Source organism: Leuresthes tenuis, unplaced genomic scaffold, assembly GCF_036924035.1.
Source record: "Leuresthes tenuis unplaced genomic scaffold, fLeuTen1.0.hap1 SCAF_3, whole genome shotgun sequence".
Lineage (NCBI taxonomy): Eukaryota > Metazoa > Chordata > Actinopteri > Atheriniformes > Atherinopsidae > Leuresthes > Leuresthes tenuis.
The window spans coordinates 20707203-20725935 of record NW_027325357.1 but is presented as its reverse complement, the minus strand read 5'-3'; the positions used below and the strand labels follow the sequence as shown (position 1 = coordinate 20725935).

The 18733-nt window shown below is 39.7% G+C and overlaps 1 protein-coding gene across 2 annotated transcripts in view; it reads right to left on the bottom strand.

Annotated features, from left to right (window-relative positions):
* The window catches only part of camk1b (calcium/calmodulin-dependent protein kinase Ib), a 31845-nt gene extending 20795 nt beyond the window's left edge, over positions 1-11050 (bottom strand). The window contains exons 1-2 of one of the 2 annotated variants that reach the window (XM_072382475.1): positions 10946-11050; positions 5338-5451 (exon numbers count right to left, since the gene is read on the bottom strand). In XM_072382475.1, the coding sequence (XP_072238576.1) occupies positions 5338-5423 (86 nt within the window). In that variant the 5' untranslated portion in view covers positions 5424-5451; positions 10946-11050. Of the gene's footprint in view, positions 1-5337; positions 5452-6399; positions 7248-10945 lie in introns of those variants that run through there. The other variant, XM_072382476.1, reaches the window with a different exon arrangement.
* Between the last annotated feature and the right edge of the window lie 7683 nt (positions 11051-18733).

Genomic DNA, 18733 nt, shown 5'->3' with positions numbered 1-18733 from the left:
AACGCGTGTTGTGTTATGAGCCCTATTACTCTTTTACCCACATCAATACAAACACTACTTCTGCCAAATCAATATAATCAGCGAGGGATGGGGGCCAGTGGGTCATCGTTTGATAAAAACAGGCTAGCCAGTCCATCAGCCTTAACGATTTTAGATGGTTACACCATGCTCTCCTATTCTCACCCTCTTCCTCCCATGCCCTGTCCCTTGTTGCTCCATCTCCTGTGTTTTTTCTATGTATTCTGGGCTGAAAATGCCAAGAATTTTCCCTTTCCGCTCACGGCGTGAGAACATGTGCAGCCATTTAAATGTCAGTAAAGTCAACATGGTTCATCTGTGCAGTTTGTCATCAGTACAGAAATCTGAAAGCCTGCAGCTGAGTCTGGGAACGCTTTAAAAATGAGCTCTTTCAAGGCTCTGAAATACAAGGATCAAAATCTAATTAAGAAACACAGCAAGAACACAACAAGATAAATAGGATTAATATACTGTAACCCAACAGGACTAGTTAAATAAAGATAATCATTTTCATAATGCTGTCTTCTACAGCAGAACGCACAATGGATGCTGATAATGTTCCTGCAGTTGCAAACCAAGAGTCCGAGCATTGGTCAATAATAACTACTATATAAACCTAATGTATGACCAGTCAGAATTTAATGATGGGCATAAATATCAACATCGATGTCTAAAAATAAATGTCCAAAGGCACCATGGAGATCCAAGCTTTCAAAGCAATAAGATCTGAAAAGGATGTGTGAGTGTGAGACATCATCAACGCAAACGATTAAACAATATCCATCTGCTTTTAAATTCAGAGAGCAAAAGATAATGCTCTTACTGCAGATAAATGTTTTGCTATTGCTTGCTTATTATTACATTTTTTTGTTTTTCAATGCTTTTCCTCTTTGCTGTCCACAGTCACTGTCCATGATTCCCTGAGCCTCGTTGTGTCAGCGATTTTTTCCTGTTTTCTTCCCACTCTCATTTAGTGCTTGTTCCTGGGAATCACAGGATTTCTATACACTCTCATAAGGTCTAAGCCTTGATATCAAACATTTTCAGAGATTACTTACGATGTGATTTGGTGCTATAACGCAATATATAATTTACTTAGATTGATCTTTTTATGTTACAAGCAAACTAATTGTAACAGTCGATTGTTACATGACTGTAGAGCCTACAATCACGCCTACAGTGTACGCTATCTTACTGACTATAACCCTGTAGAGGAACCGCTGTGTAGTTCAAGGCACAGTTGCGTGTCCTCATTCCTGTATAATGAGTGCTTTAATGTCAGCTGAAAATCAAATGGCGGCAGGTTACACTGGGATCCCAGTTCCACAGTGAACACAGTGTGAATCCAGATCATAGAGAGCATCTGACAGGACTTGCTAGCCTGAATGGGGCTGACAGCATGGATGCTGTTTTGAGCTGCACTGGACACAAACAGGAAGAGAGACAGACAAAAGTGGTAGTGGTGGGGGTGGAAAAATAAGTCACAGCAATTTGAAAAAAAAAAAAAAAAAGAGGGAAGGCAGAGGAGGATCTGAGTTGATTGCAGTGAAAGTGCTGGTGCCTCTTTGTTTATTGTTAATCCCCATCTGTTTAGATTACAGAACATGTGGCCACAGCTGAGGATTATCTGTACAAACCAATACTTGTCGTTGGCATACCCATCCTATGAACATCTCTTCTTCATTTTTAATGATTTTTGCTTTATGCTGATCTTGTTTTTTGAGTTGATTTGTCTCAAATTAAATTGCATTATGTGAAGCACTCTGAAATGCCTTGTGTGTAAAATGTGAAATACCAATACCAACTTGCTTAAGAATGTCAGAATGAAATAATAAAATGTTTGGTCATCATGTTGTATTTGTCATATGCTTGACTTGTTGTGTCCAAAGACTGACTGACTTCATTAGTACGGGACAGATAAACTGATGATTTTTGATTCTTAAAACTTGTTGACAGCATTACTGGTGGTCCGTCTTCTTCGTTATGAAAATGTAGAAAAGGCAGACTCGATAGACGAACACTTCAACAATTAAATGTCTGCCTGTGTGTCTGTTTTTTTCTGTTTTCATCTGATGCACAACGAACACATATGTACTGTGTGTTGGATTATTAATAGCTAATCAAAACTTTGTTTCCATAGTGACTGTTTGAGTCCATTATGGAAAGTGTCTCCTGTTGTTACCAAGACAACAATCCAGCAATGGCAAACGAATGTGGCACACAGCTGAGCGATGCAGTGAGCTGGTTATCTCTCCATAAACAAGCTCAGCCCCAAACCAGGGGCAGGTGGAGAACTGGAGAAATTACAATGAGAGGGTTGAGAGGATGGGAACGCTTCATGTATGCGCCCATCAGTCAGGCTCAGCTGGGAACTTTCATTTATACACATAGAGTTGCAGCAAAAGGGAATTTCAGGAGTCACATTTTAAGATGAACATATCCGAATTGAAGGTAGTCATACAGTAACAAAAGCCACCTGAGGTTGCATAAAATTCTGAATCATAAGTCTACAATTTAGCTATCAAATCCCTTTAACGGGAAACTACTGTATTACTGCTCTTTCTCTAGTTTCTCTATAGTTCTCTCTTCTCCATTAAGTAAATGGTGCCATACTGTAAAAAGAAAATTTCCATAAATCCAATAAAATTGAATCAATGTGTCAGCAATCTGGTCACAGAAAAGACTTGGGTTGGGCTTCAGCCTTTACAGCACAGTTCACTGGACGCATAGGGAAGATGGAAAGTAGCCACTGTCTAAAATATGCACATTGGACATGTCTGTATGTGTGATTAACTTAATAATCACAACTAAGAAAGTACTTTTTTTCCCTCCGTGCAGCAGTGAGTTGAAAAAAACTTGGGAAGATCTGATCAACTCAGTAAACAAATTGCAGTTTCAACATACGTTCACTTATAGTTCACATGACTTAATCCTGGACTAACAAGGATGTGGTTGTATATAAAAGATGCAACAAGTGAAACACCTTGGATAAACATCCTGTCTCAGGATACGCATGGAATCCATGACTGAGAACACACAAATGGTTACTCTGAGGACTAAAGGTAACATTTATCTGCCGGGAAATTCTAGAGAAATTTCTCTTTAAAAACAAACGGGAGTTCTAATTGCTGCAGCCAGTTTGGGAGTGCTGGGCAAATGTTTCACTGTGAAACGGTTAACAGGATCATTTAGAAGAAGGGGCAAGTCAACCCCAGGAAGAGCTTGGGAGGACAGAGATGATTCTGCCTTGGTGATGGAGTGTGCTATACTGCTGTGGGAGCCAAATCCTATTTGAATATAGACAAGAGTCCAGTGTAGCTACCAAAAAGGGGCTACACTCCTCGCATGCATAAATATAGCATACTGTCATATAACCTGAGCTTTTTAAGACAGGAAGGGGTTAAGGTTCCACAGCTGAAAAGCATTTGCAAAAAGCAAGCATAATCTTTTTAAGACAAATGGATAATACCAGAAACCACAGACACACGTGCACAATTTCATCTAAAGTTAAGAGGTTTAAAAGAGATTTTGTGACAAGAAGAAAAGTAGAACATTCAATAAGGAAGCACAAAGTCACAGCAAACAGATGCCAGGACATGATATCCCAGCAGTTCCAACATATCCCCTGTATAAGGCCTCTCTCAGGTGGAACCTATAATATGGAATTCAGACAGGCAGTATTCACGGTCAACTTGGGCACTGTTAACCATTTCCTTAAAAGGAATTAAAAAGTACTGATGTAAGACAGATGCCTTGACATTTAAAGATACACATTCAGAAAATCTAACATTCAAAAGGTTCCTTTATGCGACCACAAAAACTATCATGGCAACAAGGGTGAAAAGGACGCTATTCTCCCTTTCCTAGTGTTGAGATTATACAGATGTTCACAGAAAAGGCTGTAAAGAGAACCAAGCTGACGTTTGTGAACAGCAGTGAACATCTGTCGTCCTTGTTTTTTATCCCGTGTGTCCTGAATGTGAAATCAACATGTTGAATTGGTGTCCGCGTGTGTTGGTTAAACTCCTTATAAGGTTGTTTATTCATATTTTATGTGGAACTAATCATCTACTGGTCATGCTTGAATGCAAATATTCAACTAGCCTGTTTGACAAAGGATAGAAGACTTCTTGGCACTTCATACTCAGCACACAAATCATACTTTGGAAACAGGATGCATGAGTTTTACAGAATCTTTTTTTAGTAAAACATGAGTCATAGTTAAACAGCCCAATGGTTTATGAGGTAAATATTAGTTTGCTTGTGGTTTATTCATATTGAGTTGCAACTTAAGCTATTTTGGCCATTGCAGCTTTGAAGGAATTCTAACAATACAACGGTGGGCATGAAAATTATGTGTAAAAGTGTGTAAAACTATATGTGTGTGTGTGTGTGTGTTTGCAGGTAGATATGTAAAGTAATTTTAATTCTTTAAGGGATTTTGTCAATTTCCCAAGAAATACTGTAAGTGGAGTGTTCTATTCATTTACATTCAAAGTGTAAATTTAAAAAGTCTCTTGGCGTGGTGGCAGCAAAATTATTAATCATTAATCATTTTAAGCTCCTCAAAGATACACAGTATTAGAGAGCTGTTCAATCATTTATAATTTACTGCGGCATTATTGAACTGAATAAGACTGCATACTAACCCCCACCAAATAGTCACGCTTATGAAAACATCCTTCATTAATTACCGACAAAAAATGTGAATCCCAAAGAAATGAAAGTATGTGATGCTGCGGACGCATCTTACACGTGCCTAACATGCGCTCCGTTACTCTTCCTTTTAGTGCAACAGATCATCAGAAGAAAATACATGTGCAGAACACATACACGTGAAGTTGAACTGGAACATCTGATCTGCACAAAGACAAACTAAACTGTGCCGTTCTGCCATCGTTGGGGTTTGTTTAAAGCCATAACACCGAAGCAGCTGGAAGTTGCATGTTTATAAAATACAACATAACCCTATTAGGCAGCAGCTTACACAGCAGAATAACACTCGACAGCTAAGAGGCCACTTATTCCCAATAAATTTACTGTAGAGTACGCTCTGCTCTCTGTACTCCTCAAGCAGCAATAATTTCCTGGCCAAAGATATGCACAGCATTTCAATACATGCAAAAACAGGAAAGAAATGCAAATTTCTGTCACCCATTTGAGGCAGCGGTTAATAGATATGCATTAAATGCCTCATTAAACTTGTAAAAAAAACACACAAACTTTATTCAAATAATTGCAGTGTTTGCCAAAGGTTGAAACACCCATAATGCAAGGCTGAGGAACATGGGGCCTTGCTGCTGGCAATGACGCACTTACGTTCCCAGGATCTCTTTGAAGTCGTACTTTTCCTTCACATCTGAGGTCTTCTTTTTCCAGGCATGGCAATCCTCACCCAGTGGCATCTTCTTGTTGTGACGGTCAGAAACAATACTAGTGAGGAACAATGAGATAAAAGGGAAATGCTCATCAATATTTTGCGGTTTAATTAGCAGTTTAATGGCTGGACAAAGTAGAGGACTTCATTCATAATGCAGCACTGGTGTTTGTTTTAGTCTAATGCTTCAATGTAAATGTAACTCGAACTTTTACTGATGTCAGGGCTACATGATAGTAGAAAGTCGACTGGGAAATACAAAAATATGAGATATATTTTGCTGTAAACCATGGCAGATTTATTTGAATAGCTTTTCTTGATGAGGGTAGCTCCCATTATAGTGTGAGCACTGTTATTCTATATGCTAAATATTAAAATCTTTGAGCTGAACAGCAGGGGTTTGCTTGAGCTCACTGGTTGTGTATTGGAGAGCAACATTTCCTGTGGCTGAAGGTCAAACAGTAAAGTTACTAACTAAAAGATAAGTTCTATTAACATTTTACGATGCCAAAATGAAGTCACACGTATCATTGCTCTTTCACGGGTTACTAAACTGAAACTACATGTGTTATAACTATTGACAGACTAAAAGTTGCAACATTGTGTCACAAGAACATGCATATGTCTCAAGTAAAATGAGGCATGCTGTAAAATCCAGCTTTTTCTCTTATACGACTCACACAGACTGAACAAGCTGATTGAGTTGCTGTGCTGTTCATGGGCTACCCACAGTGGTTGTACTTCATATCATCAATAGCTGCATTGTTAAGTTCAGAAGAAAGTTGACCATAAATGTAAATCATTTTCTTTCCTAACAGACGTGTTGGAAATAGCGATGTGAGTTCAAGCACCTTTCTAATCAGCAGGAGAGGTATTTATGGTGGAGACGCTCACCCCTATCTAAATGGTTAATAATTGAACAATAGTTTAAGTCTAGTTGCACGATTATTGCCATTCAAATAGAGTTTGTCAAACAGCCGTAGCTTTAATCGAGTTTTTCTTACCCAGATTCTGGTTCTCGGGAGCTTCTTCCTGTGGAATATCAACCTATGCGTAATACGTGTTTAACGCTACATAACTTGTGAAACACTTTAATTTGAGCTCAGGTTGAATTTAAGAAAAGACATAAACGAAACTGGCAACTTTGCTTCCTGTTCTCTTATCACTACCTTTTAACTCAGGAGTCAGTGATCACAAGGGACTCTGCTGTCAGAGTTATCATCATCTAAACCCAGAAAGTGCCTATAACTCAAGACCTCGAGGACTAAAATAGCCCTGTTCATATCAGCATGCCTCACTCCTTCTCTGTTCCTGCTGCCCGCCTGGCAACTTCACAGTCTGTCTACATGAGATGATGTAACATATTGTTCTGGACTGTGAAAGTCTTGCTTTGAGGAAGACTTTACAATAGCGCCGCAAATCCTCCTCAAAAGAGTCCAAATTAGCTCATTTCAGTGCTGGGTGTATGTAAGGCATTAAGCAATAAACTGAGGAAGACTGTCAGATTAAATGTGAACAGGGCCTGGTGTCCACTGGCTGCAGTCTCTCACCGATGTACACAATACATACACAAGAAGAAATTCTGGGATTAACCGTCATGTGTCCAGCGTTTGGAACATGCATACACAAACACACACAGAGGGGTCGTCGTATGCTACCTTTACTAATGCCAGAAGTTGGCTTCATATATGTCGCCATGGAAACCCAAAGGAGCTGCTATGGTATCTGAGAGTCAAAATTGCATTAGTGTCTAATGGCAGGTGGCAGCTTAGCTCGATAGCTGGCTACAATATGTTTCATTTGGCTCAATCTATTTAGGGAACATGTTCAAGCACAGACTATATAACACGCAGTTCTCAGGAAGTGTGCTGTGCCATGTGTATAAGCACAACGTTATAGATCTGATATCGATTTAAAGAACAATGTAACTGTAACTGCACAAGGAACAAAGCTTACAGGTGATATTTAAATTCACACTGCAGAACTTTGTATGCTGTTCGGAGCAACAGACCTAAAAGGAAGGGTCTCTAAATTAAACATGACAGCATGCAAAGTAATGTGTTTTCAGGAAGTAGTAAGAGGAAATTCTTGCTGGTAAATCTCACATCTATCTGACAATCTGGCAGCCTCTACTTCTGGAATCTAATACCAACTATAGAAGATGAACGGCAATAAATAGTATCCTGTAACTTTCTTCTCAAGTACAACTTTGACTTGACAACGGTCTCTTGTTGGGAAATGATCCACTACCTGACATTATTTACATTTCCGCTTTTTCAATTGATATATCATCGAGGGTAAGTTGGTTAAAGGTTCTAAGTGTATGTGTGAATCATAATTAATATGTAAAATTGTTTGTCAAATGTCGTTGGGTGACCTGTAATATACCTGGGCAGAAACTACGGTCTGTACAGTGCTGGGACCCGGTTGTTTCACATGAGTGGATTCAGTTTCCATTATTGTTATCCAGTATTAACGCTGAAGAGGAGTGAAAAATAATCACTTAGCCAAGGCACTCTGGAGCAGCATAAATGTAAGATACCCTTTCCTTGGACAATCCATCTCAAGTAATGGAAATCAGTTCACAGGCTGTCATCACCAAGGAAGCCGACGAGATCGATCTCATTCTTTCATGACAGAAGTGATTGACTCAGATAAACTGTTTCCCATCTTTGCTTGTGATACCTTCAATTGGTTACTGCAAGACCTTGTGGCGAATACGTTTAGATTTTTAACGACTCAAAATCAATAAAATCATTATAATAGAATAAAAGAAAAGCAATGGTTGCACCTTTTGCTTGATCGCCATCTGACCATCGATATTTGGGCAGAACATCACAGCCATTGTAATAACGAAGCAGTCATTTGTCAAAAATAACTGCACAAACTGGAGCCAGAGAAACAGTGAAAGCACCTCTTACATTCTGCTTGTTTATAGCATCTCACTTTGCTCATATGGAGATGCAGATTAATTATAACTCATGCACGGGGAATGTGTGATATCGGAACACCAAAGTTTTTTTGTTTTTTTCTTCAAATGTATGAATGCCTCAACCCTGCTGGTCACTGGCTGCATTTGACTTTCTACAGGTAATTATGCCCAGAAAACGTCAACATGCACCTAAAACTCCTTCCCCACTCTGTCATTTCAATGGCAGAAAGAGCTGAATGTCATCCCCCGTGGGCAACTTAAGTCACATTTCAAACATCACATTTAAAGCCACTGGAGTTTAAAGGACAAAGTCAAAGTTGAGCAAGGGGGGGGGGGGGGGCTGTTTTTCAAACAAGCCAATGCTATAAACAGCAGAATAAGGTTCATGTTTCACATAGGCAGGAGCAGAGAGGGCGAAGCTTAAACATGTGGGACTGTAGAGGAAAGACACATGCAGGTATTGTATGAGCATGTAGAGGGCTAAAGAAGCACCAAGATGTCTAATAATGACATGTCCTTTGGCCATGTGGGTGAAGATGCTCAAACCCAGACAGGACTGAGGAAGACCTGAGACTGGGAGATGCACAACATCATAACCACATCCCCAGAGTAGTAGGTCACATGCAGCATTCACCCCTGTTTAAGATTTACATAGAGAGAGTCGCTGTACTCACTGATTTCCCATTCCTGTGATGAGCAGTGGACAGAAGAAACACACATATACACGTAACGACAATTAAACGTGACAAACTGACATTAAGTTAGAATTTTGAGTTTGAGATTTACTGCAGTGACGCTGAAATCTTTCAATTGGCATATAAGTGGCAGCACTGGCATACACACACATACACACACAATCAAGCATACAAATGAATATAAAAAAGTTGATTTAAACTTTTAAAAAACTGGTCTGAACATTTACACCAACAAATTTAAAAACATTTTTTTTTCGTTTGTCTTTTAACTCTCTGAAGTGCGCGGAATTCAACCTCAACCATGCGCCTTGTTTTTCGTCATACTGAACGAACCTATCTGTCTCAAAGAATCATTATGCGTACATGACACTAGGAACAAAATAGATACAGCGTTGTCCCGACCAAAACTGGACCAAAACCTTCCACAGTCAAACTTCTCAAACTGGTGGAAAGAGGCAGGAATGAGCCTTCCTTGCCTGAGCCGTGGGGCAGTTCAACTGTGGGACACAGTAACACTTTGGTGTGGACTTTTTTGGTTTTGTAACTTTACAGATCCTTATAATGGTCGACCAACTGTGCTGATTTTAAGCATCAAATGGCCTCTTTAGTGGCTTCAGAGCTGCCGTGTGCAGGACCCATACATCTGAGCTTTCCTTTCCATAAACAGCATCCAGCTACCTGGATCAGATGTCAAACATTATCACTGTCGCTAAGCGATTCTTTGGGATTTCAAGACAAGCACAGACATGCACACAGAACACGGTGAAATAAACAAAAAGCTTGATAGAGCCAAAGCTGACAAATCGAAACTACGTTCACACATTCCATACAACAATAACAATAGCAATGATTCATTAGGTCAAACGGGTCAAACTCAAAGACTCAAGGCCTCTGTGGTCGTGGGCGAGTGCTTTCTCCAGCTGCCAAGCACAACATGTTCAGGTGTCTAAACAGAGAGAGAGAGAGAGAGCACTTTGCCATTCACCAATTCCTCTTGTCATGTTTCATCTGATTCAGAAAAAAAAATTATTTCAAGGGCTTGACATGGTGCCTCACAATAACTGCATATCAATCAACCCTGTGCGCCCACTGGCTGAGAGGAGTGTGATTGGTCAGCTGGCATTAATGACGCACAACAAATCTCCTCTCAATGTGAGGTTATTAATTGATAAGCAGACTTCTTACAAGATCCCATAGTCAGTGGAGGCAAGAGGTGTGAATTTGTGATAAATAAATTTAAAAAAAAAGTTGAGTGAGAGAAAGGGAAATAGAAAAACAAGGAAGGAAATGGCAAATGGGGAAGAGGTTCAAGCTATGCTTGGAGCACTGAAAAATAAGACGAGTTTGCTGAAAGAAGCATCGTGTCATGTCTGCTGTAAGGATGAAGACACAGAAAGGGCTTCTTATAGCATACAGGGATTTCTACATTTTGAAAAATAAAGAGCTTAAACTCGTCTTAAGCCTCTCATGGTTCTGCTGCAACACTGACTTCTCGCAAAGAGAACAGAGCTATCAGTTTATTGCCAAGCATATTCCATGTCAGTATGCGCTCTCGGAAACTACAGTTTCAGTTACACAGAGGTCCTCTCTGTGTGAATGAGAATACAGGAGCTTATGTGACCCCACTGACGGCTGCTGTTATCCCCAGTAGGCTTCTCTGTCATAGAAACGGGTTACGTTTAAACTCGTCAGATTTTTCCAACAGTAGTTATAAGCGCGTTACGCTAAAGTAAGAACAGCGTGTAACGCAGTCTGTTAGTGAAAGCTAACCTTGACAGACTAATATATAGGCTATTTTTTTTTTTTTTTGTCCAGGCTGAAAAAGCTGTCCAAAACCACAGCAACACACCACGTTCTCCAGCCTCTGTCGGAGAGTCACAGTTAAAGTTCGTGTCATGATGGTACAGCAGCGGTCCTCCCTACCTGAAAATGTGCGGTCAGTACGGTCCAGTGTTTGGCTGTCCCTCTCACTCGGAGCGCTCTCACCGAATCTGTACTCTGAGACAACCTCACCAGCAGCGCTTCTCCTGACGTCACCTCAGGGCAGGACGACGAGCGGACCAATCAACGCTCGAGCTGTCGCGCCCAGGTAAAACAGCTCCGCTGCGCTCGCGGTGAGACCCCCTGCAGCCGTGACGCCCGTGCTGGACTTTCAGTGAAAGGCTTTGAGGCTTTGATGTTACAAAACCCTTATAGACGTGTCTGACACGCACACTGCTGCCGCTTTCTACATATGCTGATAGTCTGTTTCAAAATTAAGTCCTGGCTGCATGGACAAATTGTGAGATAAGGGATCCCCAGATGCAGATTAGGGTTGAAGCGGAAAAGTGGTCAGGGATGGCTATGGTCACCACCCACTCAAGCTTGGCCACCTCTCACGCAACCATTAGTGAAGTCCTTTGTAGGGCTATTCAGGTATTCTTACAAGTGAAATGCAATCACTAAACTCCGATTTTATCAGTCAAGCGACATTTGCATAGCTCTTTTAATGTAAATGAAAGTGTTGCACAACTTTCTGCAGAATGTGACAGCAAATAAAAAGCTGTTCTATTATAAACACACCTCCTCAACGTCCTCATCTTACACCCTCAGTGTCAAAATTCTAATGGGCTGTCTTCTGAATAACTAAATGAACTATTAAAGCCTCAATAAAAGGGACACATTTAGATATCCCAAAACTCAGATTTGCAGTGAGACGCTACAGGTAGAGAAACCCCTAAAATGCTACTCCAATACCATTTAAATCAAATTAGAATAGATTAAAGATGTGTACATTTACACACTAGATAGCAGATAAGGTTATTGGACATTTTTTAAAAACAGAAAAAAAGAAAATTGCATGAAAATGAGTTATTATAAAGACAGAATTAAATTAGAGATTAGACAAGATGGAGGATAAAAGTAAACACATATACCAAGATGTAAAGACCGACAAGCGGGGAACAGAATTACAGAGATGGCCGATGTTGAGAGTGACAGCAAGGATAATGACAATGACTGAGACCAAACAAGCAGCATAAATGCTGCTGGGAACTGGTGAGTGAGTGGCTGCAGCTGTGACAGACTGACGACAGGTGAGAGTGGAGCTGAGGACCAGACAGGGGAACTGAGGACAACTACTGGTGAGGATGTGAAACAGAGCAAACTAAAAGCTAAAGAGAGACCAGGCCACGAGTACAGGGCTGTGGCAATACAAAACAGAGAATACAGACAAATATAAAACAAAAACAAAAGCAAGAGCAACAAAGACAAACCATAAGGGGGGCTACAAACACAAAGGTAGATCAGGAATATGTCAAAATTTAGAATAGAATTTAGAATAAATCCTAATTGAAACCAAAAGACTAAGAAATTATCAAAGCAGAGAGAGAGAAAAACGGGTACAAAATGCAAAAACCATGAATCATGACAGTTGATCCCAATTAGTAAAATCCTTGAATTCATTTGTCGTCACTTTGATGATGTTTTCTGTCTCTCTGTGGACATTGTGAATCTCTTTGTAGTCCTCTCTTTGTCACTACTTTGCATCCCTTTGTAGTTGCCAACATTCATGAGTGGCAATTTTGCATCTATTTGTGATTGTCTTCTGTCTATATTTAGTCTTTGTCTGTACTCTTCCTGTTTGTGAGGATTTCCTTGTATGTCTCTTTGCAGTCACATTATGTCGGGTTCTGTGGTTTATTTCTGTCTTTCAAAGGCACTTCTCAGACCAGCTCGATTATCATTTCATTTCATCGTTTTTATTAGCTGTATCAAATCTTATGCAAATTGTCGTTGCATGGTAATAATGTGCTCAAGGTGCAGACTCTCGGTCTTAATTTGATCGTTTAGGAATTACAGGTCTTTGATATGTAGAACCCTGTTTAGACATTCAAGTGTAATTGGACAAGTGACTCAAAAGCTGTTTTCATGAGCAGGTGTGGGCTATTCCTTGATTATTTCATCATCAATTAAGCAGTAAAAACGTCCAGAGTTTATCCTCAGTGTTTCATTTGCATTTGAAAGCCACTGCTGAGACCAGCAACATGCAGTTAAAGAAGCTTTATAGACTGATTCTGTTCCATGAGACACAAATTGTCATTTACAACTAATCAACTAACTTAACAATTAGGGTTTCTACATGACAATATATTTCTACACATTATGTTCATATGATGATAGTAATAACAATAACAATGGTGCTGAAACGCAGGCAGCCTGCGGGACATTGCATTCGTGGTCTGCCTATCTGTCTGTCTATCTGTCTATCTATCTATCTATCTATCTATCTATCTATCTATCTATCTATCTATCTGTCTATCTGTCTGTCTGTCTGTCTGCCTGTCTGCCTGCCTGCCTGCCTGCCTGCCTGCCTGCCTGCCTGCCAAAGCATGGTCATCTGTGTGTTTAGAATGGGAAACAAATAAAAGACGTTAACCAGCTGATCAGAGGAGCAGGTCACCGGTGATGATATAGATCACCATAAGAGTTTAGTGAGGAAAACCATACAAAACTCACAAAACTCTCGTTGCTTAGGCACAGATCTGCTGCTTTGGAAAATCATTCTTGCTAACATTTCCCCCTCTTCATTGCAAAACTGATCCATATCAGTTAAATTACCAAAGCCTCTTCAATGCGCAGACACCGGCAAGACTCCTACCGGATTTCCCTACAAAGCTCTCATCCGAGCCATTAGGGCAGATCACAGGAAAGCGTGATGCTGCCACCACCAGGCTGCTCTGTGACGTTCCTCTCCTGTTTGTTCAACCTCAGTCTCATCACACATTAAATTATCTTCCACCTGCTTTTGGGAGATGTGATCTTTTACTAAATCTAATGAGGTCTGGATGTTTTCTTCAAGAGTAAAGGTGTCATTTTGCCTCATATTTAAGACATAAGAATGATACAGGATGTTGTTGTCACACGTGGTGAGCTACCAGTACGAGTCAAAAGGTAAAAGTTGCTGCTTTAATGTTGTCTCTCCGGTCTATTTTTGCCTTTTGCTCTCTGCAACTATGAAGGGACATCCTGTTCTTGGTAGAACCATGACTGTGGTATATTCTCTCTAATTGTTGCAAAGCCGTAACCATGGAGTCAACATTGGGGGGGACCAAATATCTCTCTTTCTATATATATAAATGAATTTGCTATATATTGGGGGGACATTTTGAGCATATCTGAATATTGGGGAAATTCATTGAAAATTAAATAATCAAAATCAGCCATTACTTTTGAAATGTTGATTAGCATAATTATTTTTTTTTTAAAAACTAATGAAATAGGGCTGGACAAAAATGATGGTACCTCTATAAAAGATTGAAAACTATTTGACCAGAGTGACATCATTAACTCAGGTGTGTCCTTTAATTGACATCACAGGTGTTTCCAAACGAATAATCAGTCAGTCTGCCTATTTAAAGGGAGACAAGTAGTCACTCTGCTGTTTTGAGGGTGAGAACGTGCTTGTGAGTTTTTGGGATGCTCGCGAGATTTCGGTGCGGAAGGATAGTTTGGTGGAGTGCGGTAAATTCAAAAACAGCACGAGAGGAAAAAAGTGAAATAAGGAGTGTTTAACATCATCACTAGAGTGTAGAAGGTAGGTAGAAAAGTGACTTACGGAGAGTAGAGTGGGGGATATCGGCCGACGGCCTGTACAGGTCCGGTAGCGATATCCTAGCGCTACTTTTGGTAAGCGGGTGTGAAATGGAGGGGGGTAGAGAGAGTTGTAACAATACGGAGATGAGTGAAGAGGAGTTTGAGATTGATAAATAGGGTGGTGAGTGGGAGCAAGTAGGGAGAGGAGGAAGGGGTAAAGGGGAATATGGGAGAAAGAGAAAGAAAGAAGATAAAGATAGCGTAGAAGACACGGAGAGTAAAGATTAGGAAGAAGGGAAACTTTAATGTTGTAGTGAGATTTTAAGGTGAAGGGGGAGTTAAAAAATGTTAAAAATTACAAAAATAATCAGAACACAAGTAGGAGAAGTCAAATACGCTAAAGTGTTAGGAGATGGAAACTTGCTAATCGGGTGCAACACAGATACACAAGTGGAAAAAGCTCGGGAAAATGGTGAGTGTAGGAAAAATGAAAGTTACAAAAACGGTGAGAGTTGGAGAGCAGAGAAGTTTTGGATGTAAGGGAGTGATAACAGGGGTTCCCCTTGGAATCAGTATGAAAGTCATAATAGAAAACCTGAGAGTAAGAAATACAGCAGTTAAAGATGTTAAAAGAATGACAAGAGGGCCTGAGAAAAAAGAATCAGAAACAGTGGTTATAGAATTCGATGCAAAAACGATCCCAAAGGAAATTTATTTTGGATTTGTAAAATATAGTGTTAGAGAATTTGTCCCAAAACCAATGAGGTGCTTTAACTGTCAAGAGTACGGACATATTGCTAGCAGGTGCACAGGGAAAAGAAGGTGTGCAAGGTGTGGAGGGGACCATAAATGTGGGACAGGTGTGAAACCAAAATGCTGTAACTGTGGAGGAGAACATAGTGTAGCATACTGGGGATGTGAGGCTATGAAGAAAGAGATAACAGTGCAGCGGATGAAAGTGAATGAGAAAATATCGTATGCTGAAGCCAGGAGAGCTGGAAAGGAGAATGATAAGCAGAAGCATAGAGAGAAACAAGTGGTGACGGATATTGGGCAAGAAATTGAAAAGAAAATGGTGGAGGAGAAAAAACGATTGGTGACATTTGTAGCAGGGGTCATAAATGCGATTGCAGATGTTAAATCTAAAACCGAAAGAATACAAATCATAGTCAAAGCAGCAGTACATCATCTGGGTATGAGAGGGATACGATGGGAAGAAGTGAGAGACGAGTTAAGTGTTCAGGCCAGTCAAGATTCATCATGTATTGGATAGTATTAATAATAATGATAATCCTTCAATGTAATGCAAGAAGTCTAATTGCTAATGGTCAGGAATTTAAACAATTCATATATAGTCAGCAGGAAAAACCAGACATATTGTGCATACAGGAATCATGGTTAAAACCAAATTTAGATTTTATTATCACAGGATACGTGGCAGTCAGAAGGGACAGGGAAGAAGGGGTAAGAGGTGGGTGTGTCACGTTTGTTAAAGAGGGCATTCCTCACAGGGTTATCGATATTGGAGTTGAGATGGAGACTATTATAATAGAAATATGGATAGGGAAGAGAAAGTTGGCAATAATAAATTTTTATAACCCATGCAGGAAGTTGGATATAAAGAAACTGGAAGAAATGGGGGGCAAGAGCAATGGAAATACAGTGTGGTGTGGAGATTTTAATGCACATAATACATTGTGGGGGAGTGAGAAAAATGACAGTAATGGAGAAATAGTAGAAGAAATGTTAGATGGACAGAATCTGGTTTGTGTGAATGATGGAAGAGGGACAAGGATAGATGTAAATACTGGGAAGGAGTCGGCTGTAGACCTGACAATAGTGACAAATGTATTACCACTGTGTGACTGGAATGTGTATCAAAAAGGGACCATAGGAAGTGATCACTACCATATATATATATATATATATATATATGAGAGAGAGAGACAGACAGTACAGGACACAGAGAGAGTAGGGGGAAGATGGATCTTAGAAAAAGCGAATTGGATAGAGTTTACAAAGGAAAGTGAAAAAAATCTGGATCAGGTTAGTGATAACATGGAGGTGGAAATGATGGAGAGGGACATAAAGCAGGGGATCATATCAGCAGCAAACAGATGTATACCTAAAAGTTCAGGAAGAAAGAAAAACAAGTTAGTACCATGGTGGGATGAAAAATGTAAACAAGCAATAAAGAGTAGAAATAAAGCGTTTAAGTTAGTTAAAAGATACCATAACTTTCAACACATGATTCAATATAAGCAAGCACAAGCAATGGTAAGGAAAACAATAAGACGAGCAAAGAGGTCGTATTGGAGGAAATTTTGTGGATCGATTGGGAGCAAAACTAAGATAGGAGAAGTATGGGGAATGTTGAGGAAAATGGGTGGGGATAGGAAGGATTGGACTTATCCAGTCCTGGGTTCTGGAGAGGAAGTGGCTATAACTAATAAAGAAAAGGTGGAATTAATGGTTAAAATTTTTGTTGCGGTGTACAGTTCAAATAATTTAACTGAGGAGGGAAGAAATGGAAGGAAGAAAAAGAGAGACGAAAACAGGGAGGTGTTAAAAAGAAAAGAAAGTAGAGAAAACGAATTAGATGTACCATTTACAATTAGAGAAATGAAACGAGCAATAGAGAATACAAGAAGGAGTGCGCCAGGCAAAGATGGGATATGTTACACTATGATCAAACATTTAAGTGAGGGGGGGTTAACAAAGATATTATCATTATTCAATAAAGAGGGGAAAGTACCACGAGGTTGGAAGGAGGCAATAATAGTACCAATTAGGAAGCCGGGGAAAGATCATGTAAGACAATAAATTACAGGCCCATAGCACTAACATCCCATATAGGTAAGATAATGGAAAGAATGATAAATGAAAGAATGATGTATTATATAGAAATAAGGGGATTGGTAGCTAGACATCAGAGTGGGTTTAGAAGAGGTCGGAGCACTATTGATCCAGTAGTATGCATTGAAGATGATATAAGAAAAGCACAAGTAAATAAAGAAACAGTGGCAGCAGTGTTTTTTGATGTGGAAAAGGCATATGACATGTTGTGGAGAGAGGTATTGCTAATTAAAATGCATCGAATGGGAATTGAGGGAAACATGTTTAACTGGACTATGGATTTTTTTAAGTGAAAGAGTTATACAAGTTAAAATAGGGTCGGAGGTGTCAGAGAGCTATGTGGTAGAGAATGGCACACCGCAGGGGAGTGTGATAAGTCCAACGTTATTTACAATAATGATAAACGATATATTCGACAGTATACCAGCAGGAATGGGAAGATCTTTGTTTGCAGATGATGGGGCATTGTGGAAGAGGGGAGGCAACATAGATCACATAGTTAAGAAACTACAGGAAGCGATAGATCAAGTGGAGAAATGGGGAGAAGAGTGGGGTTTTAAATTTTCAGTGGAGAAAAGTAAAGTAATGTTCTTCTCAAAAAAGAAAATTAGTGAAAATAAAAAGTTAAACTTGTACAGAAAGAACTTAGAGAGAGTAAACAGCTTTCGATTCTTAGGAATGATAATGGATTCTAGATTAACATGGAGGGAGCATGTGAAGGGAATTGTAGAGAGAAGTAAGAGTATTGAATATTATGAGGTGTTTGGCTGGGTTAGAGTGGGGTGCTGATTTTACAGCATTAAAATATATATACATAGCATTAATAAGGTCTAGAATAGATTACGGTTGTGTGGGATATGGATCGGCAGCAAAATCAGTCCTCTCGCAATTAGATATAATTCAAGCCAGAGCATTAAGAACTTGTCTCGGAGCAATAAAAACAGCACCAATATGTTCACTACAGGTTGAAGCAGGAGAAATGACATTAGGGCTCAGAAGAAAACAGCTGATAGCCAACTACTGGGTAAATTTAAAAGGACACAAAGAAGAACATCCAGCAAAGACAGTTCTGGAGATGTGCTGGGAAAAGGGGAAGGAGGAAAAAACTAGTTTTGGGTGGGTCAGTGAGGGTTTAGCAGAACATATGGAATTCAGCCCAACAATTCTGTGGACAGTAATACCAAAATGGATGCTACAAGAAACAAATGTAGACTTAAACACGTGGAACATCAAGGAAAGAAATAAAACAGCAGATCTAGTGCAGGAATTTTATAACTATGT